Here is a 27103-nt window from a genome sequence, read left to right on the forward strand (position 1 = left end):
AAAAACCAACAAGAACGTTTTGTTTTTGAGAGAGCCCATGCTCTTCCATTAGAACGTATAGGGGAAAAATGTAATCTAGCTCCCAGTATGCAATTCCTATGGCTTCCACTGGATGTCAGTAATCTTTGCTCATGGTTTCAGGCTTGTTTCTTCCCAAATGAGGAAGAATTATGAGTTTTAGTACTGGGATACAGACTTGGAAATCAGTCTATGCGTGCACGACGAAGAGGACGCGCACCTGCTAATATCATTTTCCTATTGAACGTGCTTCATACCGTTTGAAATATTATAGTTTAATTACATTTTGGGGTACCTGAGGATTAAATATAAATGTATTTTGACTTGTTTAACACAGTTTAGTGGTAGCTTTTTGGATTTCTTTCTCTGCATGTTGAACGAGTGGATTACTTAAATCGATGGTGCCAACTAAACAGACTTTTTGGGATATAAAGAATAATTTTATCTAACAAAACGACACTACATGTTGTAGCTGGGACCCTTTGGATGACAAATCAGAGGAAGATTTTCAAAAAGTAAGTGAAAATTTAATCGCTATTTTTGAATTTATGAAACCTGTGCTGGTGGAATTTGTTTTTGGTGTGGGGCGCCGTCCTCAAACAATCGCATGGCATGCTTTCGCTGTAAAGCCTATTGTAAATCGGACAGTGCAGCTAGAGTAACAAGAATTTAAGCTTTTAACCGATATTAGACACTTGTATGTTCCTAAATTTTAAAATCCATAATTCTTATGATTATTCATTTGAATTGCGTGCCCTCCAGTTTCACCAGAAGTTGTCCCGCTAGCGGGATGCCTAGTCTATTGTTTATTTTAATACACCAATAAGAAGGAGTTCCAAACCTCTCTTCCAAAAACAGCTAGTTTTCAGTATTCCCCTTTCCCAATTGTAGAGGATTTACCACCCATGACTGTATTTGTTTCTGACGGAGACTTGGTTGTTGCCATTCATCCATTTCCAGTCCGACTTCACGAAGTGAATCTGTCATCATAAAAAAATGTAAAGATTTAACACTATGGTTGGGAATCTCCTCACAATACAATATTATCACGATACTTAGGTGCGATTTTCACGATTCTATATGTATTGTAATTCGATACTGTGAGTTTTATCACGATTCTATATTCCAAATGTATTGCTCACGATATGTTTGCTGAAGAGGGAGAAGAGAGAGCCATGAGAAAACGAGTTTTGATCAGTCATGGAAATGAAAGTGCCAGAAAGTAATTGGCTCCCTATTTAAAAAGAAGATGGAGAACAATGTAGAAAGGAAAAATACTGGCGTTTTGGTGCAGGTATAGCCAACTGTATCAAAAATACTATTGCAATATTGTCAAAACGTTACTGTACGATATATTGTAAAAAATAATATCCCGATGTGTAACTGTATCGATTTTTTTCCACCATCACTATTTAACACAATACCATACATATTTCATAAGGCCTTATTTTGAGGTTGTAGTTTCACTCTAATAAATGAGACTCATATGCATCACTTTGAACCAAAACCAGCATGCTCTATTGCAGGTAGATTTTTTGAATTGTTTGTTTCAATATCTATGTTTGTGCATGTACATTGATTGATTGATTCATTACTTAATCTTAAACTACTCAAATATAAATTACTAAATGTTGTGAACGAATCCATTGTATTAGTTGGATTTATTGCACCCATTTCTGAAATGGATGTTCCAGTTGAGATGCTTTAGGTAGTCTCATAGCATAGTCTTCCCAACCCTGGCAATCGTTCTGAATAAAGGTGATTAAAAATTCTAAACGTTGGACATGCTCACACTGACTGGATTCCAATAGGAATTACATATCATCTTGCAAGCCTGGTTGTATTACACTCTGAAAAAAAGGTTTGGATTTGTTCCTAAATGGGTACAAACACTTGTCACTGTAGCTGTACCCTGTAAAGTCATCTTTTGTACCTTTAGTTATAAGTGCATAATTTTATCCCAGTTTATACCTCAGGCCACATCAGGCCTGCAAGTATGGTTGCAAAATTCCAGTGACTTTCCCCAAAATTCCCAGATTTTCCAAACATCCCGGTTGGAGGATTTCAGTCTGCTTCATTTTCCAGGAAACTTCCATGCAGGATTTCTGGAAAACCAGGGAATTTTGGGAAAGTTACAAGAATTTTGCAACCCTACACAACAAATTTGAGATCTGAATTTTAACAACCACAGTGTTCAATTTCACACTTTCTAAGAAATTATATGTGACCATGTCACATTTCAAAATGTTGATAAACTAACACCCCAAAAGTGTTGGGTCCCTAACACCATGGGTGTTGCACATTCTGAATTAAATGAACACTTTATTAGAACTGATGCTGTAACACTTTCTCAGTGTTAGGGAATTAACATCTGTGGTTTTACAGTAACACGTTTTGGGAAACTGTTTTAACACTGTAGGATGTAAGGCCTTATTTGCATATTTATTTCCCAGGGTGCCTTTGGAGTGGATTTTAGAGGTACCAGTACCACTGTGTTTGCTAGTGACAGAGATATGAGTGTTGCATTCATTTTCAGATGATTATTGTGATTATGAACATGTGGGGAATGGTGGCCCTAGAGAGTGCCAGAACAAGATGAATGTCAGGAGAATTCTACTTGGATTATAGAGGGAAAAAGAGAGGCAGAGCGAGGGTGAGCTTGAATTTGTTAAAAATGTATGAAAAAAGGTGGATGGTTTGATGAAGAAGAATGGTAGAAAATGTAAGCAGAGTGAGATGTACACCGGATCAAAGACAGGAGGAGAAATAGAAGTGAATGAGTATTGTAGGTGTGGTGAAGTTCTCAGAGCCCGAGGGTCAGGATAAAGAAGAGTCTGTAAAGGTAGGAGAGACATTTTGGAAAAAGTGGACCCTTGCCTTTTGGCTGATCCATTTGTGGTTTCAGGGTGGGTGACAATGGAGTTAGGGGCTGTGGAATTGTTGAAGTGGACAAGCAATGTGAGTTGTTTTGCTCTCAAGAAAAGGGTGTCATTGAAAGGAGTTTTTACTGGGGAAGTGGTAAATGTGAAAGGGGACCAACTGAGGCGGAAGATTCCTGCTATTTGTGATGCTCGTCATTTGATGCGATGCAGACAGCATGGCATGAGTGGAGAAAAATAAGTCATTGTCTGTTCTTTTAAGTTTGATGTTGAGTCTTTGCCCGACAAGGTGATGCTAGGATATATCAGTTATCCCGCGCAAACTTTTGTACCGAATACATTATGTTGTTACAGGTGTCAAGCTTATGGGCATGTGGCAGCAGTGTGTAGGAGGGAGGTTCAGAAGGGCATGAGACAAAGTTATGTGTAGCATGGGGGAAAGAAGCGGTATGTGTTAATTGTAGTGGTGCCCATGGGGCTGGGGATCAGAAATGTCCGGTGAGAGAGAGGCAGGTTGAGGTTACCAGGGTTAGAGTAGTGCAGAAGTTGTTGCATGCTGAGGCAGTGAAGAAACTAGAGGAGGATGGGTCAAGTGGGAGGAATTCTGAGAGAAGTTGGGTGAGTAGTACATCTGTACCAGTACAGAGGGATAGACCAAACAGGGGATCTATGCTTCAGTGAGATTGGATTTTTAGCGTTTATAGCGATGGTGATCAACTGTACTGCAGGGATGGAACATAAGCCGCAGAAAATTGAGGTTGTGGTGACAGCTGTAGAGAAGTATTTGGGTGTACCAGATTTGAGTTACAGGGTGGTGGTGTCCCGTCCTTTCAGGCTGTTGGCCTGAGGTACGACTAGATAGATTTAGTGGAGTAGGGTCGTGGGTTTTTAATGAGTGTAGGGTTAGATGGTAGGGTATTTGTTATTTCCTTTTTTCCCAAGCAACTATGAGGAAATTATACTCCAGTCCAGCTGGTGGTGGTAATGTAACATTTATTGGATGCCAACCACCATTAAACCTCACCGAAGAAGGAGTCCTCCAGGAGTCCTGGAGATTTCACCAACTGAGTTCCTAAGTGAATATTTTATCATAAAATGTCATTATTTATGACGATACATCATTTTTTTATACCATACTTTGAACGTTTTAACGTAACACAGTGGTCTGAAACTCCGTGTTTGCATGCCACATCAGCAAGTCACATTATGCTGGCTTGCAAAGTGTTATATAATGCCTATTGGAATCCAGCCAGAGTTAGGATAGCCAACTGTTGGAATTTTCTACAACCATCTCAAGAACGTGTGAAATATGTCCAACCACTTACGGATTGGATTAGTTTCGATTTAAACAAATATTTGTGTATTATAAGATAAATCAATGCGCATGCAGAAACATATATATTACAACAAACTATTCTAAAAAGCAATCTGCAACAAATCATGCTGGGGATTATGATAATAAGGCCCCTCCCATGTTGTTTTTCACTCTTGAGAGCGGTAAAGGAAATTAAATCAACACAGTGAAGTAACAACAACACCAAACAGCGTTGATCCCACTGTGATTCAAATAACACTTAATTAATGCATTCACTGCAAGTGGTGTCAAGTTCAATCCCACTTGTGTTAACCCCACCAGAATCAACACACAGATATAACATTTTTTACCTCAACACAGAGACTTAAACACCTGCACATTTCCTGTGTGTCCTTACACAGAACATGCTGGCAGGGACCACCACAGCAGGTGGTGATGAAGCAAGGCAGGGGGGCATCTAGGGAGAGCACCTTTCTTTGCCAAACAGCTGCGGAGATTGTGGCGCTCATGATGTGAGGTCTTATCTAGAGCACCAGTTTTTACATAAAGGAAATATAATAGATTTAAGAAAACCCCTCTGTGTGCTAATAGGCGGTTTCTCTAAATAACACATGAGCAGTAGCACCTGTAAGTGTTCAGTCAATACATGATGTGTCTTCCGGAGCTATTTCCATTCATTTAGATCTGGCTGGTGAACATGTTAGTGCTCTATGGGATTTATTTAGTAGAGGAATCATAGTTGGGGGATGTTATGACTGTCATTATACTGCCTTAATAAGTAACCATGTGAAGATGTATTATTGATTCAAATGACATTCTACAGCTCATAAACCCTCGGAATCAGATTGTAATACGTCCTGCTGAGACTGAGGCTGTCCTAATATGGACACCACGGTCTGGTTCAGATCTCTTCTTCTTGATCCTCCACATATCACTGCAAATCAGGTCACCCGGCTCTAGCTATATTTAGCAGCTGCAGCTCCATTTAGCCTACCTGCAGTTAAGCACATTCTGTTCAGCAAATAAATGTTGCATTAGGTTATAATAATGTACTGCTGTACTGTCTGGTGTTGGGTTATCACAAGCAAAGTCAGAGCCTGGAAAAAGTGAATGAGAGAAGTCGGTATAAATTAATGACTCATTCAATGTTTGCTCATTCATAAAATTCTACAGCAACACAATCAATGTGGTTTGAACCTGTATCCATTTGGTGTAGTGGAGGACTCCCAAAGAGGATGCTCATTATGGTATAGGTTTGGCCGCACAATGATAACCTGATGGATTGGTCTTGATGTGGTCGCTGTGTTAACAGGTGGTTAGTCAAGCCTGGGGGAATGGAGATGAAACCGCCTATTGAGAACCTTGAGAATCCTGGTTAGGACTCATACACAGTCAGTGGTGTCTGGCTAGACTGTAAACTCTCCTTCCAGACTCATATCAAACATCTCCAATCGAAAATCAAATCAAGAGTCGGCTTTCTATTCCGCAACAAAGCCTCCTTCACTCACGCCGCCAAACTTACCCTAGTAAAACTGACTATCCTACCGATCCTCGACTTTGGCGATGTCATCTACAAAATTGCTTCCAACACTCTACTCAGCAAACTGGATACAGTTTATCACAGTGCCATCCGTTTTGTCACTAAAGCACCTTATACCACCCACCACTGCGACTTGTATGCTCTAGTCGGCTGGCCCTCGCTACATATTCGTCGCCAGACCCACTGGCTCCAGGTCATCTACAAGTCCATGCTAGGTAAAGCTCCGCCTTATCTCAGTTCACTGGTCACGATGGCAACACCCATCCGTAGCACGCGCTCCAGCAGGTGTATCTCACTGATCATCCCTAAAGCCAACACCTCATTTGGCCACCTTTCGTTCCAGTACTCTGCTGCCTGTGACTGGAACGAATTGCAAAAATCGCTGAAGTTGGAGACTTTTACCTCCCTCTCCAACTTCAAACATCTGCTATCTGAGCAGTTAACCGATCGCTGCAGCTGTACATAGTCTTTTGGTAAATAGCCACCCATTTTCACCTACCTCATCCCCATACTGTTTTTATTTATTTACTTTTCTGCTCTTTTGCACACCAATATCTCTACCTGTACATGACCATCTGATCATTTATCACTCCAGTGCTAATCTGCAAAATTGTAATTATTCGCCTACCTCCTCATGCCTTTTGCACACAATGTATATAGACTCCCCTTTTTTTCTACTGTGTTATTGACTTGTTAATTGTTTACTCCATGTGTAACTCTGTGTTGTCTGTTCACACTGCTATGCTTTATCTTGGCCAGGTCGCAGTTGCAAATGAGAACTTGTTCTCAACTAGCCTACCTGGTTAAATAAAGGTGAAATAAAAATAAATAAATAAAGTGGTGGGAAAAGTAGCCAATTGTCGTACTTTAATAGAAAATGTCTCAAGAAAAAGTGAAAGTCACCCAGTAAAATCTTACTTGAGTAAAAGTCTAAAAGTATTTGGTTATAAATATACTTAAATATCAAAAGTAAATGTTATTTCTAAAATATATTTAAGTATCAAAAGAAAAAGTATAAATCATTTCAAATTACTTATATTAAGCAAACCAGATGGCACCATTTTATTTTTTATTTTTATTTACGGATAACTACGGGCACGCTCCAACACTCAGGAGTCATTTACAAACAAAGCATGTGTTTATTGAGTCCGCCAGATCAGAGGCAGTATGGATGACCAGGGATGTTCTCTTGATAAGTGTGTGAATTACACAAATTTCCTGTCCTGCTAAGCAATCAAAATGTAACGAGTCATTTTGGGTGTCAAGATAAAAGTATGGAGAATAAAGTACATCATTTTCTTTAGGAATGTAGTGAACTAAAGTAAAAGTTGTTAAAAACATAAATAGTTAAGTACAGACACTACTTAAGTAGTACTTTCAAGTATTTATACTTAAGTACTTTACACCACTGTACACACTCCTAAATGCTGAGACTACTCCTAAATGCTGATACTCCTAAATGTTGAGGCTACTCCCAAATGCTGAGACTATTCCTAAATTTGAATTTGTATTTATTAAGGATCCCCATTAGCTACTGCCAAGGCAGCAGCTACTCTTCCTGGGGTCCAGCAACATTAAGGCAGTTACATACAATATTACATGACATTACACTTTTCAAAAAACATTTTGTGTGCCCTCAAGCCTGTGTGTGTGTCTCGTCACTGTCCCCTTACTCTACACTCTTATCTGTTTAAAAAAAATCGTAATCTACTGCTTGCATCAGTTACCTGATGTGGAATAGAGTTCCATGTAGCCATGGGTCTATTTAGTACTGTGCACCTCCCATAGTCTGTTCTTGCCTTGGGGATTGTGAAGAGACCTTTGGTGGCATGTCATGTAGGGTATGGATGAGTGTCCGAGCTGTGTGCTCGTAGTTTAAACAGCCACCTCTGTGCATTCAGGATGTCAACACTTCTCACAAAAACAAGTAGTGATGAAGTCAATATCCCCTCCACTTTGAACCATGAGAGATATGCATGCAAATTATAATGTTTGATCTCCGTGTACACCCAAGGGCCAGCCGTGCTGCCCTGTTCTGAGCCATTTTGTCATTTTCCAAGGTCCATCTTTGTGGTACCTGACCACACGACTGAACAGTAGTCCAGGTGCAACAAAACTCGGGCCTGTAGGACCTGCCTTGTTGATAGTGTTGTTAAAAAGGCAGAGCCGCACTTTATTATGGACAGACTTCTCCCCATTTTAGCTACTGTTGTATCAACATGTTTTGACCATGACCGTTTATAATCCAGGGTTAACCAAACTTGCTCAATTTCCATATTATTTATTACAAGATGTATTTGAGGTTTTGGGTTTAGTGAATGATTTGTACCAAATACAATGCTTTTAGTTTATTTTTCCTTATTCCTTGCCACCCATTCTGAAACTAACTGCAGCTAACTGCAGGACGACGTTAGGCCAATTGTGCACTACCCTATGGGACTCCCGGTCACAGCCCGTTGTGACACAGCCTGGGATCGAACCCGGTTTGAAGTAACGCTTCAAGCACTGCGATGCAGTGCCTTAGGCCAAATCTTTATATTTTCGATTTCTCTCAGCCAATCATCAGTCATTTGTGTAAGTGCCATGCTTGTTGAATGTCCTTCCATATAAGCATGCTGAAAGTCTGTTGTCCATTTGTTTACAGTAAAGTAGCATTGTATCTGGTCAAAACCATTTTTTTTCAAAAGTTTACTAAGGGTTGGTAACAGACTATTTGGTCAGCTATTTGAGCCAATAAAGGGGGCTTTACAATTCTTGGATAGCGGATTTACTTTTGCTTCCCTCCAGGCTTGAGGGCACACACGTTCTAGTAGGCTTAGATTGAATAGGAGTGGCAATATTGTCCGCTCTTGTTTTCCATCAAAGTTGTCAGACCCTGGTGGCTTGTCTGTAACGATTTTCTTTATGAGAAGGAGAGTCGGACCAAAATGCAGCGTGTAGATTGCGATCCATGTTTTAATGAACAAACGTAAAACACGAATCAATACAAACACTCCAAAATAAAGAACGTGATGAACGTAACGAAAACCTAAACAGCCTATCTGGTGAAAACACATAGACAGGAACAATCACCCACCAACACACAGTGAAACCCAGGCTACCTAAATATGGTTCCCAATCAGAGACAATGACGAACACCTGCCTCTGACTGAGAACCATATCAGGCTGAACATAGAAATAGACAAACAAGACATGAAACATAGAATGCCCACTCAGATCACACCCTGACCAATCAAAACATAGAAAATACAAAGTAAACTATGGTCAGGGCGTGACAGTACCCCCCCCCCAAGGTGCGGACTCCGGCCGCAAAACCTGAACCTATAGGGGAGGGTCTGGGTGGGCATCTGTCCGCGGTGGCGGCTCTGGCGCTGGACGTGGACCCCACTCCATGACAGTTTTAATCCCCCTCCTAAACGTCCCTAAATAGGTTACCCACCACAATGATAACATGGGACAGAGGGACAGCTCGGGACAGAGGTAACTCGGGACAGATGGGTAGCTCAGCACTGAGAGGAAGCTCAGCACTGAGAAGAAGCTCAGCACTGAGAGGAAGCCCAGGCAGGTAGTAGAAACTACCAGAACCTGGCTGGCTGGCGGTTTCAGCAGATCCTGGTCGACTAGCAGATCTGGGAGAATCTGGTCGACTGGCGGATCTGGGAGAATCTGGTCGACTGGCGGATCTGGGAGAATCTGGTCGACTGGCGGATCTGGGAGAATCTGGTCGACTGGCGGATCTGGGAGAATCTGGTCGACTGGCGGATCTGGGAGAATCTGGTCGACTGGCAGATCTGGAAGAGTCTGGTCGACTGGCAGATCTGGAAGAGTCTGGACGACTGGCAGATCTGGAAGAGTCTGGACGACTGGCAGATCTGGAAGAGTCTGGTCGACTGGCAGATCTGGAAGAGTCTGGTCGACTGGCAGATCTGGAAGAGTCTGGTCGACTGGCAGATCTGGAAGAGTCTGGTCGACTGGCAGATCTGGAAGAGTCTGGACGACTGGCAGATCTGGAAGAGTCTGGACGACTGGCAGATCTGGAAGAGTCTGGACGACTGGCAGATCTGGAAGAGTCTGGACGACTGGCAGATCTGGAAGAGTCTGGACGACTGGCAGCTCTGGCTGCTCCATGCTGACTGGCTGCTCCATGATGACTGACTGCTCTGGCTGCTCCATGCTGACTGGCTGCTCTGGCTGCTCCATGCTGACTGGCTGCTCCATGCTGACTGGCTGCTCCATGCTGACTGGCGGCCCTGGCTGCTCCATGCTGACTGGCGGCCCTGGCTGCTCCATGCTGACTGGCGGCCCTGGCTGCTCCATGCTGACTGGCGGCCCTGGCTGCTCCATGCTGACTGGCGGCTCTGGCTGCTCCATGCTGACTGGCGGCTCTGGCGGCTCCTTGCAGACTGGCAGCTCTGGCGGCTCCTTGCAGACTGGCAGCTCTGGCGGCATCCTGCAGACAGGCAGCTCTGGCGGCTCCTTGCAGACTGGCAGCTCCATGCAGACTGGCAGCTCCATGCAGACTGGCAGCTCCTTGCAGACTGGCAGCTCCTTGCAGACTGGCAGCTCCTTGCAGACTGGCAGCTCCTTGCTAACTGGCAGCTCTATGCTAACTGGCAGCTCTAAGCTAACTGGCAGCTCTATGCTAACTGGCAGTTCTGAACAGGCGGGAGACTCCGGCAGCGCTGTAGAGGCGGAAAGCTCTGACAGCGCTGGACAGGCGAGGCGCACTGTAGGCCTGATGCGTGGTACTGGCACTGGTGGTACTGGGCCAAGGACACGCACAGGAAGCCTGGTGCGGAGAGCTGCTACCGGAGGGCTGGGGTGTGGAGGTGGTACTGGAAAAACCGGACCGTGCAGGCGCACTGGAGCTCTTGAGCACCGAGCCTGCCCAACCTTACCTGGTTGAATGCTCACGGTCGCCCTGCCAGTGCGGCGAGGTGGAATAGCCCGCACTGGGCTATGCAGGCGAACCGGAGACACCGAGCGCAAGGCTGGTGCCATGTAAGCCGGCCCAAGGAGACGCACTGGGGACCAGCTGCGTAGAGCCGGCTTCATGGCATTAGGCTCGACGCTCAATCTAGCCCGGCAGACACGCGGAGCTGGAATATACCGCACCGGGCTATGCACCCGCACTGGAGACACCGTGCGCACCACTGCATAACACGGTGCCTGTCCGGTCTCTCTAGCCCCCCGGTAAGCACAGGGAGTCTGCTCAGGTCTCCTACCTGGCATAGCCATACTCCCTGTTAGCCCCCCCCCCAAGAAATTTTTGGGGCTGCCTCTCAGGCTTCCATCCGCGTCGCCGTGCTGCCTTCTCATACCAGCGCCTCTCTGCTTTCACCGCCTCCATTCTACGGTAACCTTCCTCGCACTGCTCCAGCGAATCCCAGGCGGGCTCCGGCACTCTCCCTGGGTCGGCCGCCCACCTGTCGATCTCCTCCCAAGTAGTATACTCCATACTGTACTCCTCCTTGGGCTGTTCCTGTTGTTTCTTCTCCCGCTGCACCTTAGTGCGGCTACACTCCCCTGGTTTAGCCCAGGGTCCTCTCCCGTCGAGGATTTCCTCCCATGTCCAGAAATCCTTATTGCGCTTCTCCTCGCGCTGCTCCTGCCTGTTGACACGCTGCTTGGTCCGTTGGTGGTGGGTGATTCTGTAACGGCTTTCTTCTATCTCCTCTTCTGATGAAGAGGTAGAACAAGGATCGGACCAAAATGCAGCGTGTAGATTGCGATCCATGTTTTAATGAACAAACGTAAAACACGAATCAATACAAACACTCCAAAATAAAGAACGTGATGAACGTAACGAAAACCTAAACAGCCTATCTGGTGAAAACACATAGACAGGAACAATCACCCACCAACACACAGTGAAACCCAGGCTACCTAAATATGGTTCCCAATCAGAGACAATGACGAACACCTGCCTCTGACTGAGAACCATATCAGGCTGAACATAGAAATAGACAAACAAGACATGAAACATAGAATGCCCACTCAGATCACACCCTGACCAATCAAAACATAGAAAATACAAAGTAAACTATGGTCAGGGCGTGACATTGTCATTGTTGATAGACAACAATAATTGTTTCACCTCTTCCGCACTTACTTTAACAGAATTCAAAATTACAATACTTGTCTTTCATAATTTGATCAGTTATACTTGGACGTGTAGTGTCAATGTTTGGTTGCTGGCATTTCATATTTAAGTTCGCTAATCTTGCCCATTCAAAATAATTAATGCCAATATCATTGGGTTTTGTGATGAATGAGCCATCTGATTCAATGAATGACGGAGCTGAGTTTGCCTTTTTGCCCAAAAATTAATTTAAGGTGCTCCAATGCTTTTTTTTACTGTCATTCTTTATATAATATATTTTTTTTGTCTCAGTATAGTTTCTTCTTATTTTAGTTTAGTCACATGATTTCTCAATTTGCAGTATGTTTGTCAATCGTTTGTGCAGACATATTTATTTGACATTCCTTTTGCCTTATACCTCTCAACCATAAAATGTTTCCATTCCTCATCAGTCCAGAGGGATTTAACTGTTTTTAGAGTAATTGTCTTAATGGGTTATTGCTTATTAGTAACTGGAATAAGCAATTTCATAAATGTGTCAAGTACAGCATCTGGTTGCTCCTCATTACACACCACAGACCAACAAATATTATTTACATCAACAAAATAGGAATCACTACAAAACTTGTTGTCTGACCTGTTATACACCATATTAGGCTCAGCCTTTGGAACTTTGGTTTTCCTACATATGGCTACTATATTGTGATCACTATATTGTGATGGATTTGGATACTGCTTTAAAGCAAATTTCTGCAACATTAGTAAAGATGTGATCAATACACGTTGAAGATTTTATTCCTGTGCTGTTAGTAACTACCCTGGTAGGTTGACTGGTAACCTGAACCAGGTTGCAGGCCCTGGTTACAATTTGAAGCCAGTCAATATTTAAATTACACAGAAAATGTCTGTTGATCACATACTATACACTATCAAGCATTTCACACATGTTATCCCGATACTGACTGTTAGTACTTCATGTTCTATAGCAGCTTCCCACAATAATGGGCTTTAGGTTAGGCAGATAAACCTGTAGCCATATTACCTCAACATTATTTAACATCAGATCCTCTATAAGCTTTACAGGAATGTGGTTTTGAATATAAACAGCAACGCCTCCACCATTGGCATTTCTGTATTTTCTGTAGATGTTATAACCATGTGTTGCTACCACTGTATCAAAGGTATTATATAAGTGACGTTCGGAGAATGTCAGAATATGAATTCTAGCAAATTATTGATTTCATGAACTTTGTTTCTTAAGCAACATATGTTAACGTTGGCTATTTCTTTAGCACTTTGCTGGGGTGTTTGATTGTTTTCATTGCTTTACTGAGAGGTTTAGCAGAAGTAGACATGCTCACGTTATTTATGTTAGTACAGGGTGAGCTGCACACAGTGGACTTCTTACCAGGGCACACCGCCTCAGTGCTAACAGTATAAGTCTTGTTCATAGACACATGATTACTGCATACAATAGCTGTAGGATCATCACAGGCATTCAGGGCACTTAGAGGGACATAAATTAGGTTACTTACATTGTGTCTACCAATGCCCATGGGATAATGTACATTTGCTGAAGCATTATGACAACTTAGCGACAAAATGGTAGGGATTCATTTAACTGGGCTAGATTCATTGTCTCAAATCAAATCAAAGTTTATTTGTCACGTGCACCGAATACAACAGGTGTAGACCTTACAGTGAAATGCTTACTTACAGGCTCTAACCATATTGCAAAAAAGGTGTGAGGTGAACAATAGGTAAGTAAAGAAATAAAACAACAGTAAAAAGACAGGCTACAGTGCCTTGCGAAAGTATTCGGCCCCCTTGAACTTTGCGACCTTTTGCCACATTTCAGGCTTCAAACATAAAGATATAAAACTGTATTTTTTGTGAAGAATCAACAACAAGTGGGACACAATCATGAAGTGGAACGACATTTATTGGATATTTCAAACTTTTTTAACAAATCAAAACTGAAAAATTGGGCGTGCAAAATTATTCAGCCCCCTTAAGTTAATATTTTGTAGCGCCACCTTTTGCTGCGATTACAGCTGTAAGTCGCTTGGGGTATGTCTCTATCAGTTTTGCACATCGAGAGACTGAATTTTTTCCCATTCCTCCTTGCAAAACAGCTCAAGCTCAGTGAGGTTGGATGGAGAGCATTTGTGAACAGCAGTTTTCAGTTCTTTCCACAGATTCTCGATTGGATTCAGGTCTGGACTTTGACTTGGCCATTCTAACACCTGGATATGTTTATTTTTGAACCATTCCATTGTAGATTTTGCTTTATGTTTTGGATCATTGTCTTGTTGGAAGACAAATCTCTGTCCCAGTCCCAGGTCTTTTGCAGACTCCATCAGGTTTTCTTCCAGAATGGTCCTGTATTTGGCTCCATCCATCTTCCCATCAATTTTAACCATCTTCCCTGTCCCTGCTGAAGAAAAGCAGGCCCAAACCATGATGCTGCCACCACCATATTTGACAGTGGGGATGGTGTGTTCAGGGTGATGAGCTGTGTTGCTTTTACGCCAAACATAACGTTTTGCATTGTTGCCAACAAGTTCAATTTTGGTTTCATCTGACCAGAGCACCTTCTTCCACATGTTTGGTGTGTCTCCCAGGTGGCTTGTGGCAAACTTTAAACAACACTTTTTATGGATATCTTTAAGAAATGGCTTTCTTCTTGCCACTCTTCCATAAAGGCCAGATTTGTGCAATATACGACTGATTGTTGTCCTATGGACAGAGTCTCCCACCTCAGCTGTAGATCTCTGCAGTTCATCCAGAGTGATCATGGGCCTCTTGGCCGCATCTCTGATCAGTCTTCTCCTTGTATGAGCTGAAAGTTTAGAGGGACGGCCAGGTCTTGGTAGATTTGCAGTGGTCTGATACTCCTTCCATTTCAATATTATCGCTTGCACAGTGCTCCTTGGGATGTTTAAAGCTTGGGAAATCGTTTTGTATCCAAATCCGGCTTTAAACTTCTTCACAACAGTATCTCGGACCTGCCTGGTGTGTTCCTTGTTCTTCATGATGCTCTCTGCGCTTTTAACGGACCTCTGAGACTATCACAGTGCAGGTGCATTTATACGGAGACTTGATTACACACAGGTGGATTGTATTTATCATCATTAGTCATTTAGGTCAACATTGGATCATTCAGAGATCCTCACCGCACGGCCAATTTTTCAGTTTTTGATTTGTTAAAAAAGTTTGAAATATCCAATAAATGTCGTTCCACTTCATGATTGTGTCCCACTTGTTGTTGATTCTTCACAAAAAAATACAGTTTTATATCTTTATGTTTGAAGCCTGAAATGTGGCAAAAGGTCGCAAAGTTCAAGGGGGCCGAATACTTTCGCAAGGCACTGTATATACAGTAGCGAGGCTATAAAAGTAGCGAGGTTACATACAGACACTGCTTAATCAGGCTGATTGAGGTAGTATGTACATGTAGATATGGTTAAAATGACTATGCAGCCTTATAATGTTATGAAAGGATCCAAGAACTAAAAGGCTAAAAGCCTGCTGAAACATTCAATTTAGGGAGGGCACAGGGCTAGATATTATTGGGTGTTTGTTGGTGTCAAGCTGAGACCCAATCAGATCTTTAAAATCCATCATTAGCTGTTCTGAGCTGTCTTTCATAATGTCATTGAATCCCACATGAACTATGATAGACTCAATTTCCTGATGCGATGTTTGGGAGCAGCTGATTGATGTCCTGTACTCGTGCTCCTGTATAGCACAACGTTTTTGCTCCAGGGACTGAGACATTTCTCACCATTAAACTGCCCAATACAAAGGTCAGAGAAGGGGATTGAGAAATCCACCCAATCCAAACCCTCACACAATTCTTGGAACCTTTCAGAAGCCGGATAGCTGAGGCTACTCCTAAATGCTGAGGCTACTCCTAAATGCTGAGGCTACTCCTAAATGCTGATGCTACTCCTAAAGTAAAAAAATAAAACTAGACTGTGTTATCCAAGCAAGTACAAATCCTTGTTGTTGTGTGTGTTCCATGTTTGATATACCCCTATCTGTGATAGTTCTGATCAGTTAGTGCTCCTTTACAAGATAACAAATAGTAATGTGTTGTAATATGGATGTTTAATTTAGATATGAGTTTCTCTCTGAAGATTTTCTCTCCTCAGATACCTGATGATAACCACACGATACATTTAGCATTTTTTGGGTCCTGAGGTAATCAACATTATCTTCCCTGATTGCATTACCCCGAATTACAAGTCCATTTTAATAATCGCTGCCGCCGCCTCCGGGAGGTGAGAAGTGGCGACGATGGCGTTATCAATTGGACGTCCTGCCCATCTCACATTCACTCAGTACTATTGGACACACACACACACACACACACACACACACACACACACACACACACAGACACACACGGCGGACAATTCCTTCAATTGAAGGCATTAATTAATATTGAGAGCTGACAAGCCCTCAGAGACAACATGATGAATGAAGTAGTTGGTGGAGTGATTAGGTGGTAAAGTTGAGGGCACTGACAGTAATTGCCAAGCGGTGAGGAACATAATGAAGAGGACATCGCATGGTTTGTTGAGGGTCTTGAAGCACTGACATGGTCCGTGTTGCGTTCAAAATGCATAGGCTACATTTCGGACACATCTCAGGGATATTGGTCAGTTTTCACAAATCTTCTCAGTGCTCTCCTAGGATCGGTTTTGCCTTTTTGATCATACTGAAAATGCTTACATACAGGGGGGACTTGATCCTAAGTCAGCGCTCCTACTCTGAGATGCTTTGTGAAGTTGGTTCAGTCTGAAGGGTTTGCAACATTGCGAAGAGTTGAGATGTGGAAGATTGAGTATGGAGTGGCTAAGGGAAGCCTTGGGTGCAATTTTCCAGGCACTTGACAGTTGAGTGACAGTCTTTCCTCAGGCTTTTATATATCTGGACAGCAGTGGAGGAGGCTCCTCAGAGGAGGAAGGGGAGGACCATCCTCCTAAGTGAATTTCATAGCAATAACCATTTGAAAACATTTAAAAAGTTATCCTTTTTCGATAACACTATACTAAATATATTCACTGCAGCAAATAATTGATGGAAAACCCACTTTTTGCAATTAAGGTCTACAGTATTCTCAACAGCACTCTGTAGGGTAGCACAATGGACAGCTAGCTTCTGTCCTCCTATGGGTACATTGATTTCAAACCTAGGAGGATCTTGGTTCTCAGCCCCTTCCATAGACTTACACAGTAATTATGACAACTTCTGGAAGACATGAACTGACATGTTGTCCACCCATTCAAATGATCTGAGAATTAATCTAGTGCTAAAAGCATAAGCTAGCACTGCAGTGCATAAAATGTAGTGAGTAGTTGAGTCAAAGAGAGAGAGAAAGACAATAGTTGAACAGTTTTAAACAAGTTAATTTCTTCTCAAATGAAGGAGAAGCTAGAGAGAGAGAGAGAGATTACATTTTTTTCATTTTCAGTTACTTAGCAAGCAAATGCAGCTAGCTAGTTTAGCCTACTCAAACACCCTGCTCAAACTGAGGATTGCTATGTTAGCTAGCTGGCTATGAGTATTGAACACAACACTGGAACTCTTCCAAGTCAAGGTAAGCTTTTGGTTTGACTATTTTATTGCCACGGGGCCCGCGGGTGTAAGTGCTAAACTGCTTACTGACTGTAGAGTGTAACATTACTGCGTGATTGCAGTAGGTTTACTAACGCCTTATTTCTATTAGCTATGCTGACTATGATGTTACTTTAGCTAATATGGTGACAATGATGTAGGCTGTGTGAAGCGGTTATCATATGGTTTGGCTTGGAAAGTTTTTTTTTGCCTGGTCACATACAGCTGATGTGTTGTGCATTGGAGTCTACAAGCAAAGGGAAAAGGTGAGTGGAGGAGAGCGCATAGATGTGAGAAGAAATATAATGTGGCTACTATGGAAGTGTATTCATTCAGTTGCCTCCCGAGTGGCGCAGTGGTCTAAGGCACTGCATCGCAGTGCTAGCTGTGCCACTAAAGATTGTGGGTTTGAGTCCAGGCTCTGTCGCACTTGGCCGTGACCGGGAGACTCATGGGGCGGCACACAATTGGCCCAGCATCGTCCAGGTTAGGGGAGGGTTTGGCCGGCAGGGATGTCCTTGTCCCATGAAGCACTGGCGACTCCAGTGGCAGGCCGGGCGCAGTGCACGCTGACACGGTCGCCAGGTGTACGGTGTTTCCTCCAATACATTGGTGTGGCTGGCTTCCGGGTTAAGTGGGCATTGTGTCAAGAAGCAGGGCAGCTTGGTTGGGTTGTTTTTCGGAGTTTGTATGGGAGTTGCAGCGATGAGACAAGACTGTAACTACCAATTGGATACCACTAAATTGGGAGGGAAAAAAGGGGGTAAAAACAATTATAATAATAAATCAACAACATTTCTTAAACGAAAGAAAACAGAAGGAAACAGGGAAAAACCTACCTTAATTTGTCCAATAGAAACTCTTGTTTGCAACTGTTGGACTAATGATTACACCCTACTGTATATCAGCTAGATGCAGGCAAGAGTGTGCAAGGCGGTGTTGAATGTGTCACTGTCTGTCCATGTGTCCATTTGTCACCTCAAAATTCTCTCGACGTGTGCACCTACGTTGTAAACTTTCATTCATAGGCTAGGTTGTAGCAACCTCATGACGGGTATAGGGAACATTAGAGTATCATGTAGTATCCTAAACCTATCGCTGTTACATTGAACTGGGTGAGTGGAATAGGAATGACAGTCATCCAAAATGCTGTAATAAAAATAAGGCCATGTATATAAAAAATTTAAAACTCATCCTCCATCTTAAACAACACCGACCGCCACTGCTGAACAGCTGGAGTCATTTGGTGTGAAAGAGAAAAACTGTATGTGTGTGTGTGTTTGTCCCTGAAAGCAGAGCTACAAAATGGCTTTGTGATTATGTCCCTTTGTGGAATGGCACTGACTATTAAATAGCTATTAGTGCATTGTGTGACTCTAATCACATTTGGCCAAGAGAACATTACATTTTTAATGATGTACCTGAAATAAATGTAAAAAAGCTCTCTCTAAATATATATATGTAGATATAGATGACTCCCATTCGTTTTCTTAACTTAAGGCTAGGCGCAATTCAAATAAATAATCAGAAAAATGATGGATATTATTAAACATGTAGGTACATACAAGTGTCTTATATCAGTTGAAGGCTTAAATTCTTGTTAATCTCACTGCACTGTCCGATTTACATTAGCCATTACAGTGATATAATGGCTAAATATTTTTCCACAGGTTTCATAAATTCACAAAAAGCGATTAAATATTCACTTATTTTTGAACATCTTGCTCTGATTTGTCATTCAAAGGGTCCCAGCTATAACATTTAGTGTTAAAAAATCCTTTGTTATATCCCCAAAGTCTGTTTAGTTGGCGCCATCGATTTGAGTAATTCACTAGTTCAACATGCAGAGAAAGGAATCCACAAATCTACCGCTAAACTTTGTTAAAACAAGTCAAAATGTTTCTATTGACTCTTCAGACACGCAAAAACCTAATCAAACTATAATATTTCATTCGGAAAGAAGTATGCTCAGTAGGAAAACAATATTATCAGGGTGTCTTGTCTTCATCGCGTGCGCATACACGAATTGCCAATAGTGTGTCCCAATACTAAAACTCATTCTTACTCGTTTTGGAAGAAACAAGCCTGAAACCTTGAACACAGAGTTGCTGAAACCCTGTGGAAGCCATAGGAATTGCATACTGGGAGCTAGATTTAATTATTTCCCTATACTTTCCATTGTAAGAGCATTGGCTCTCAAAAAAAAAAATTGGGTTGTTTTTCTTTGGATTTTCTTCTACCGTATCGATTGTGTTATAGTCTTCTACATTATTTTAACATTTCTACAAACGTCAGTGTTTTCTTTCTAATGGTACCAATTATATGCATATTCTGGCTTCAGGGCCTGAGCAACAGGCAGTTTCCTTTGGGCACGTCAGTCAGGTGGAAATTGAGAAAAAAGGACCCTAGCCTGAAAGTATTCTGTCCAAGGCTTCTCCTCCTACTCAGTCCATTCTGCCATGCACCTGTTTCCTAGGGGGAGATCATTCTGGACGGAGGCTAATGACTGTTTACACTACAGTGTCCTTGATATAGGGTGACATTGCTAAAGTAGGCAAATATTTAGTTGGAAACAACTTTGCCATCATTATCAAGTTGTCAAATTCCTACTGTAGACAGATGACAATGTTGTCATTAGCTAGAAAAGTTTGTCAAAATTAGCTAACAATGCTAATGTTAGCTAGCAAGATAGCGAGCGAGAGAGATTATTAAAGATCATTCTGATGACGTCTACCATGGCATTGTCCCACATCACATAAGCAGAATCCCTGAGCAGACCACAGTTACACACACAGCAAATTGGCAAGTGTTACCTAGTGTTGATTTGTAAGTGTAGTATTTCTAGTGTTGATTCAGGTGTTGAATTTACTCTGTAAATTTTATCAACTCATTGGTGTAAAATACTCCAGTGTTGATGTTAATAACGAGTGTTAAACCAAAACCACTCCCATCATTACCATATTTCCCAGCGTGCTTTTTGAATCGTTTGTTTCAATATCTGTTATTGCATGTAAATTGATTAATTACTCAATTTTATGCTACTTAAATATAAACTACATATTTGTTTCTTGGAATTATTGTTCCCGTAACTGAAATGGTTGTTCCAGTTTAGATGGTTTAGGCAATCTTGTATCTTAATCTGCCCAACCCGGCAGTCGTTCTGGATGCAGGTTGCAGGTGAATAAAAATATCTAGTGTTTGAAATCCCAATTCTGTCTGAATGCCTTTAAACCAGGAGATTGAGGCCACTGTGAGGGTAAAACTAGGCTCTCAACATGATTTGTATTTTATTTATTTATTTAACCTTTATTTAACTAGGCAAGTCAGTTAACAACAATTTCTTATGTACAATGACAGCCTACCAAAAAGCAAAAGGCCTCCTGCAGGGACAGGGGTTTGGGATTTTAAAAAACATATACATAGGACAAAACACACATCACAACAAGAGAGACAACACAACACTACATAAAGAGAGACCTAAGACAACAACATAGCAAGGCAGGTAGCAACACAACATGACAACATGGTAGCAACACAACAAGGTAGCGGCACAACGCATGGTATAAACATTATTGGGCACAGACAACAGCAAAGGGCAAGAAGGTAGAGACAACAATACATCACGCAAAGCAGCCACAACTGTCATTAAGAGCGTCCATGATTGAGTCTTTGAATGAAGAGATTGAGCTGAAACTGTCCAGTTTGAGTGTTTGCTGCAGCTCGTTCCAGTCGCTAGCTGCAGCGAACTGAAAAGACGAGCAACCCAGGGATGTGTGTGCTTTGGGGACCTTTAACAGAATGTGACTGGCAGAAAGGGTGTTGTATGTGGAGGATGAGGGCTGCAGTAGATATCTCAGATAGAGGGGAGTGAGGCCTAAAATGTTTTTATAAATAAGCATCAACCAGTCGATCTTGCGACAGGATGACTAGTTTACAGAGGAGTGTAGAGTGAAGCGATGTGTCCTATAAGGCGAATTGGTGGCAAATCTGATGGCCCGAATGGTAAAGAACATCTAGCTGCTCGAGAGCCCCCTTACCTGCCGATCTATAAATGATGTCTCCGTAATCTAGCATGGGTAGGATGGTCATCTGAATCAGGGTTAGTTTGGCAGCTGGGTGAAAAAGGAACAATTACGATAGAGGTAGCCATGTCTAGATTTAACCTTAGCCTGCAGCTTTGATATGTTCTGAGAGAAGGACCGTGCACTGTCTAGATACACTCCCAAGTACTTGTATGAGGTGACCTTAAGCTCTAAACCCTCAGAGGTAGTAATCCTAACTGTGGGGAGAGGGGCATTCTACTTCCCAAACCACATGACCTTTGATTTGGAGGTGTTCAGAACAATATTACGGGTAGAGAAAGCTTGTTGGACACTAAGAAAGCTTTGTTGTAGAGCATTTAGCACAAAATCGAGGGAGATGGCAGCTGAGTATGACACTGTATCATCTGCATATAAATGGATGAGAGAGCTTCTTACTGCCTGAGCTATGGTGTTGATGTAAATTGACAAGAGCATCGGGCCTAGGCTTGAGCCTTGGGGTACTCCCTTGGTAACAGGCAGTGGCTGAGACAGCAGATTTTCTGACTTTAAACACTGCACTCTTTGAGAGATGTAGTTAGCAAACCATGCCAAAGACCCCTCAGAGACCCCAAATACTCCTTAGCCAGCCCACAAGAATGGAATGGTCTACCGTATCAAAAGCTTTGGCCAAGTCAACAAAAACAACAGCACAACATTGTTTAGAATCAAGGGCAATGGTGACATCATTGAGGACCTTGAAGGTTGCAGTGACACATCCATAACCTGAGCAGAAACCCGATGGCATACCAGAGAGAATACTATAGACATCAAGAAAGCCAGTCAGTTTATTATTGACAATTTTTTGCAACACTATTGATAAACAGGGCAAAATAGAAATGGGCCTATAACTTAGGATCAGCTTGATCTCCGACTTTAAATAAATTACAAACCGTGCCTGCCTTCCAAGCAATGGGAACCTCCCCAGAAAGTAGAGGCAGGTTAAAAAGGTTGGAGACAGGCTTGGCGATAATAGGGAAAGCAACCTTAAAGAAGAAAAGGGGCTAAACCATCTGACCCAGATGTTTTTTTGGGGTGAAGTTTCAGGATCTCTTTTAGCACCTCGGACTCTGCAGTGACTCCCTGCAGGGAGAAACTTTGTAGCAGGGAAAAAAGGAAAAAGAGGGAGAAGCATCGGGGATAGTCACATTAGAAGGGGTGGGAGATGAGGAAATGTTGGACGGGCAAGAAGGCATGGTTGAGTCATATAGAAATCCTGACTTAATGAAGTGGTTATTAAAGAGCTCAGCCATGTGCTTATTGTCAGTAACAACCACATCATCAACTTTAAGGGACATGGGCAGATGTGAGGAGGAGGGTTTATTATCCAGGTCTTTAACTGTTTTCCAGATCCTCTTGGGGTCTGGAGAACTGCTCCTTAAAGTAACTAACTTTGGCCTTGTGGATAGCCTGAATGCACTTATTTCTCATTTGCCTGAATGAGAGCCAGTCAGTCTGAGCATGCTTGTGCCAAGCCTTTCGCCAAATGCAATTCTTGAGGTGGAGTAACTCTGCAAGATCACAGTCAAACCAGGGGCTGAACCGGTTTTTAATTCTCATTTTCTTGATGGGGTGTGTTTGTTAACAATGCCACTGAAAATATCAAAAATAAGGTCCAAGCGTGTTCAACAGAGGGGATCTGTTACGCGTGGTGGAGCTGGTGAACCCAAGTGCAGACTCAGACGAGGAGACAGGGATAAGGTAACCAAGGTATTTATTGAAAAGCTGGGGGCGATGGGCTGCAGCCCAGGGGGAGCTTGTGCAGGTAGCAGGGAACCAGGAACTGAGGCTGCGGCTGGGGCAAGGGGAGCAGGGGCAGGGTAAGCAGTTCCGGAGTGGAATCCAAGGAAGCAGTGGAGCGGGAGTCCTGGGCAGGGAAGAAGGACTGACGAGACGAGGTACTGGCAACAGGGAGCAGAGTCAGCGGACGGAATGAGCAGCGGCTGCGATCTGGCAGTGTGGAAGTGGCACGGCTGAGTATTTGTAGAGGTCTTGATTATGGAACAGTTTGCAGCTGGTGGGGATCTGCTATGACTCCAGCACACCTGTCTCCACTCACACAATCAGATACACCCACACAGAGAGAGGGAGAGAGCACTGGGGGTCTGGCGGCAGGTTAGGGAGACACAGGATGAGAAGTAGAGGGTGTGGCAGATATAACAGGATCAAGCTGATTGTATACCATTTTACAGAGGCCAGTTTGTGAAGGAGTTCAAGTTTTTTCAGCAAGCATCTATGACAAATCAGGACAGGTCATTTCACTGAGCAGCCATTACGAACACAGGCTGTAAAACAGTGATCACTAAGGTCATTACAGATAACACTAGACTGATACCTATCAGGATTATTTGTGAGGATAACATCAAGAAGAGTAGCCTTTTCTGGGTGTTTGGAGTAATACCTTGTGGGATTGGTAATAATCTCAGAAAGATTTAGGGAGTCCCATTGGTTTAGGACTTGGTCAGGTGGTTTAAACATTTCCCAGTTTAGGTCACCTAGCAGGACAAATTCAGACTTGGTGTAAGGGGCCAGGAGAGCGATTAGGGCAGGTAGGGTACAGGCCAGTGCTGATGGAGGACGATAGCACCCAACAACAGTCAACAAAGAGTTATTTGAAAGTTTAATACTTAAAACCAGCAAATCAAACTGTTTGGGGACAGACTTGGTGGAGACAAACGAGCACTGAAGGTGATCCTTGCCACTCCCCCACCTTTGGAAGATTTGCCTTTACGAAAAAGGTTTCAACCAGAAAGGTTAACATCAGTATTCAAAACACTCTTCCTTAACCACGTCTTAGTAATGACTAACACATCTGGATTGGAGCGTTGAACCCACAATTTCAATTGATCCATTTTAGGTAATAAGCTTCTAGTGTTAACGTGCAGAAAACCCAGGCTGTTTGGTAGCCAAAATCAGTGAAGCAGATATCAGAACACAAGTCAGAATTGGGGCTAGCAACATCACGGGCCAGGGTGTACATGCACATTTCCAGACATCATCAACAGTAATACAATCAAGGCATGGCATAGGACAGGGAGAGCTCTGCAGTGCTGATTTATGACATCTGAATGTATGTCAGATGGCAACAAGATCATATTGTACAGCAATTTCTTCAGGTAACATGAATACAAACCCAGCGAGAGGTGGTTAGAATGGGATGGGAGGCCAAAAGTCTGTGTAACCAATAGAGAGTCAGAGTCCCGAGTGTGAGAACAAACATAGTCTGTCCCACGGTTGGGTAAAGAAATGTCATAGCCAACAAAACATGCAGGAGTCATGAGGCAAATAGCAAAATGCACAATAAAAAATATTATATATATTTATATATATAACAACTTGGGGCTAGCCATTGTAAGTTCAGAGTCACTCGCCCCAACAGTGCCTGTGTGCTGAGAAGAGCAAAAACTTGAGGGATGGTGTTTACAGGTCTCTGCTGGTTTGCTATTTGCTGTATAATTTGGGAATAATAATCATTGGGTGTAGGAAGCAGTCCAGGTAATTCCGTACAAAATCAGGTTGTAGTTTTGGAGTTTTGATTTGGAGTGAAGGTTATGTTATAGAGGGTAGCATCCAGTATATGTCCCTGCCAAAAAATCTAAGTTTGTCTAACTCTAAATCTATCAATTATTTTTTTTAAACATGCTGAAAAATTTGGGAGCTCATCTGCTCATGACCTCTCTCTCTCTCTCCCATCCCATGGCCATATGAATTGTGCGTGGAATTTTAAACTAATTTAAATCATAGTCGCTATGATCTTGCTTGAAGGCTACAGGACTGAGAATTTTTTTCGGGATTTGGCAGATCCAACTTCTAGGTGCAAACACTGCCACCTACTGTACAGCCTGCCTACATTAAATCAGGACTGAAACTGGATGAATGCAACAACCACATCTCTGTCACAAAAAAATAAGAGTCATGGGTGGTTACTTTAGAATTCACTTGAGAGGCAAGGCACTCTGGGAAATAAGCAAACAAGGCTTTACACTAAGCAGTGTGTTAATTTAAGACTGAAAAGTGTGGAGCCGTGGCTGGCAGCTGGTGCTCTTGGTACACACTGGCATAGAGCTCATGCTAAAAGCCAATGGCACATGATAGTGCTGTGTGCCTCTGTACTCCTCAAATGTGGTTATGTGAAGAGCCCTGATGTACAATCAGTGTTGTTGTTAATGTTGCCTTTTTTATCGTTTTATCTCACTCCTTGACCCTTATTAACGGGGACATTTAGATTGAATAGAGATGACAGAGATTAGCATAGGGACGGGAAAGGGGATACCTAGTCATTTGCACAACTGGATCTATTCAACCCGAAATGTGTCTTCCGCATTTAACCCAACCCCTCTGAATCAGAGAGGTGCGGGGGGGGGGGGGGGGCTGCCTTCATCGACGTCCACATCTTCAGCGTCCGGTGTATTGTCCCTTTGAGTATGATTGTGATGTGTTGTAAATTGTGTTTTTTAAGTTTTCATTTCTCTATCTGTTTCAGGTTGCCTGTTTGAGGATGAGCTCTGTACACCTTACGAGTTCTGCGCTAACGGTAAGCCAACCAGCTTCATAGGATTCACATCTAAAAAGTGACTATCAACCAATTGCCCACCACCCTCATTATACAGTAGCCCTTCAGTGATGGTATCAAATCGATTGACTCACACACACTATTCTAAAACACTTAAATGGCACCCTATTCCCTTTATATTGCACTAATTTTGACCAGGGCCCACATGGCAAAAAAACAGGTTTTTAGAAATGTTTTCAAATCTATAAATTAAACAACAACTGAACTATCACATAAGTATTCAGATCCTTTACTCAGTACTTTGTTGAAGCACCCTTGGCAGCGATTACAGCCTCGAGTCTTCTTGGGTATGATGCTACAAGCTTGACACACCGGTATTTGGGAAGTTCTCTCATTCATCTCTGTAGATCCTCTAAAGCTCTGTCAGGTTGGATGGGGAGCGTCGCTGCACCGCTTTTTTCAGGTCTCTCCAGAAATGTTAGATCGGGTTCAAGTCCAGGCTCTGGCTGGGCCACTCAAGGACATTCAGAGATTTGTACCGAAGCCACTCCTGCGTTGTCTTGGCTGTGTGCTTAGGGTCGTTGTCCTGTTGAAAGGTAAACCTTCACCCTAGTCTGAGCAGGATTTCATTAACGATCTCTCTATCCTTTGCTCCGTTCATCTTTCCCTCAATCCTGACTAGTCTCCAAGTCATTGCTGCTGAAAAACACCCCACAGCATGATGCTGCCACCACCATGCTTCACCGTAGGGATGGTGCCAGGTTTCCTCCAGACGTGACGCCTGGCATTCAGGCCAAAGAGTTCAATGTTGGCTTCATCAGACCAGAGAATCTTGTTTCTCATGGCCTGAGAGGCCTTTAACTTTTGACTAGTATCTCTGTCAGCCGAGTTTTCTTTTGTGAGGGTGGAGACTTCACAAACCGCCGGAACTGTTCATTTTTTGCAAGTATAGACCCAGAAGTTAATCACACAGCTGACTAAACTACACAAGCTTCTACTTCTGGGTTAACAAAGATGACAACATATCACATCTTGAGTCAGGGGGGAAATGT

At 42.8% G+C, this 27103-nt stretch overlaps 1 protein-coding gene across 1 annotated transcript in view; it reads left to right on the top strand.

Moving 5' to 3' along the window:
• LOC139420438 (receptor-type tyrosine-protein phosphatase N2-like) overlaps positions 1–27103 on the top strand; it is a 303402-nt gene that overhangs the window by 24618 nt on the left and 251681 nt on the right. The window contains exon 2 of the mRNA XM_071170577.1: positions 26022–26072. Coding sequence (XP_071026678.1) covers positions 26022–26072 — 51 coding nt within the window. The remainder of the gene's footprint in view (positions 1–26021; positions 26073–27103) is intronic.

The sequence above is a fragment of the Oncorhynchus clarkii genome, chromosome 11 (genome assembly GCF_045791955.1).
Source record: "Oncorhynchus clarkii lewisi isolate Uvic-CL-2024 chromosome 11, UVic_Ocla_1.0, whole genome shotgun sequence".
NCBI lineage: Eukaryota > Metazoa > Chordata > Actinopteri > Salmoniformes > Salmonidae > Oncorhynchus > Oncorhynchus clarkii.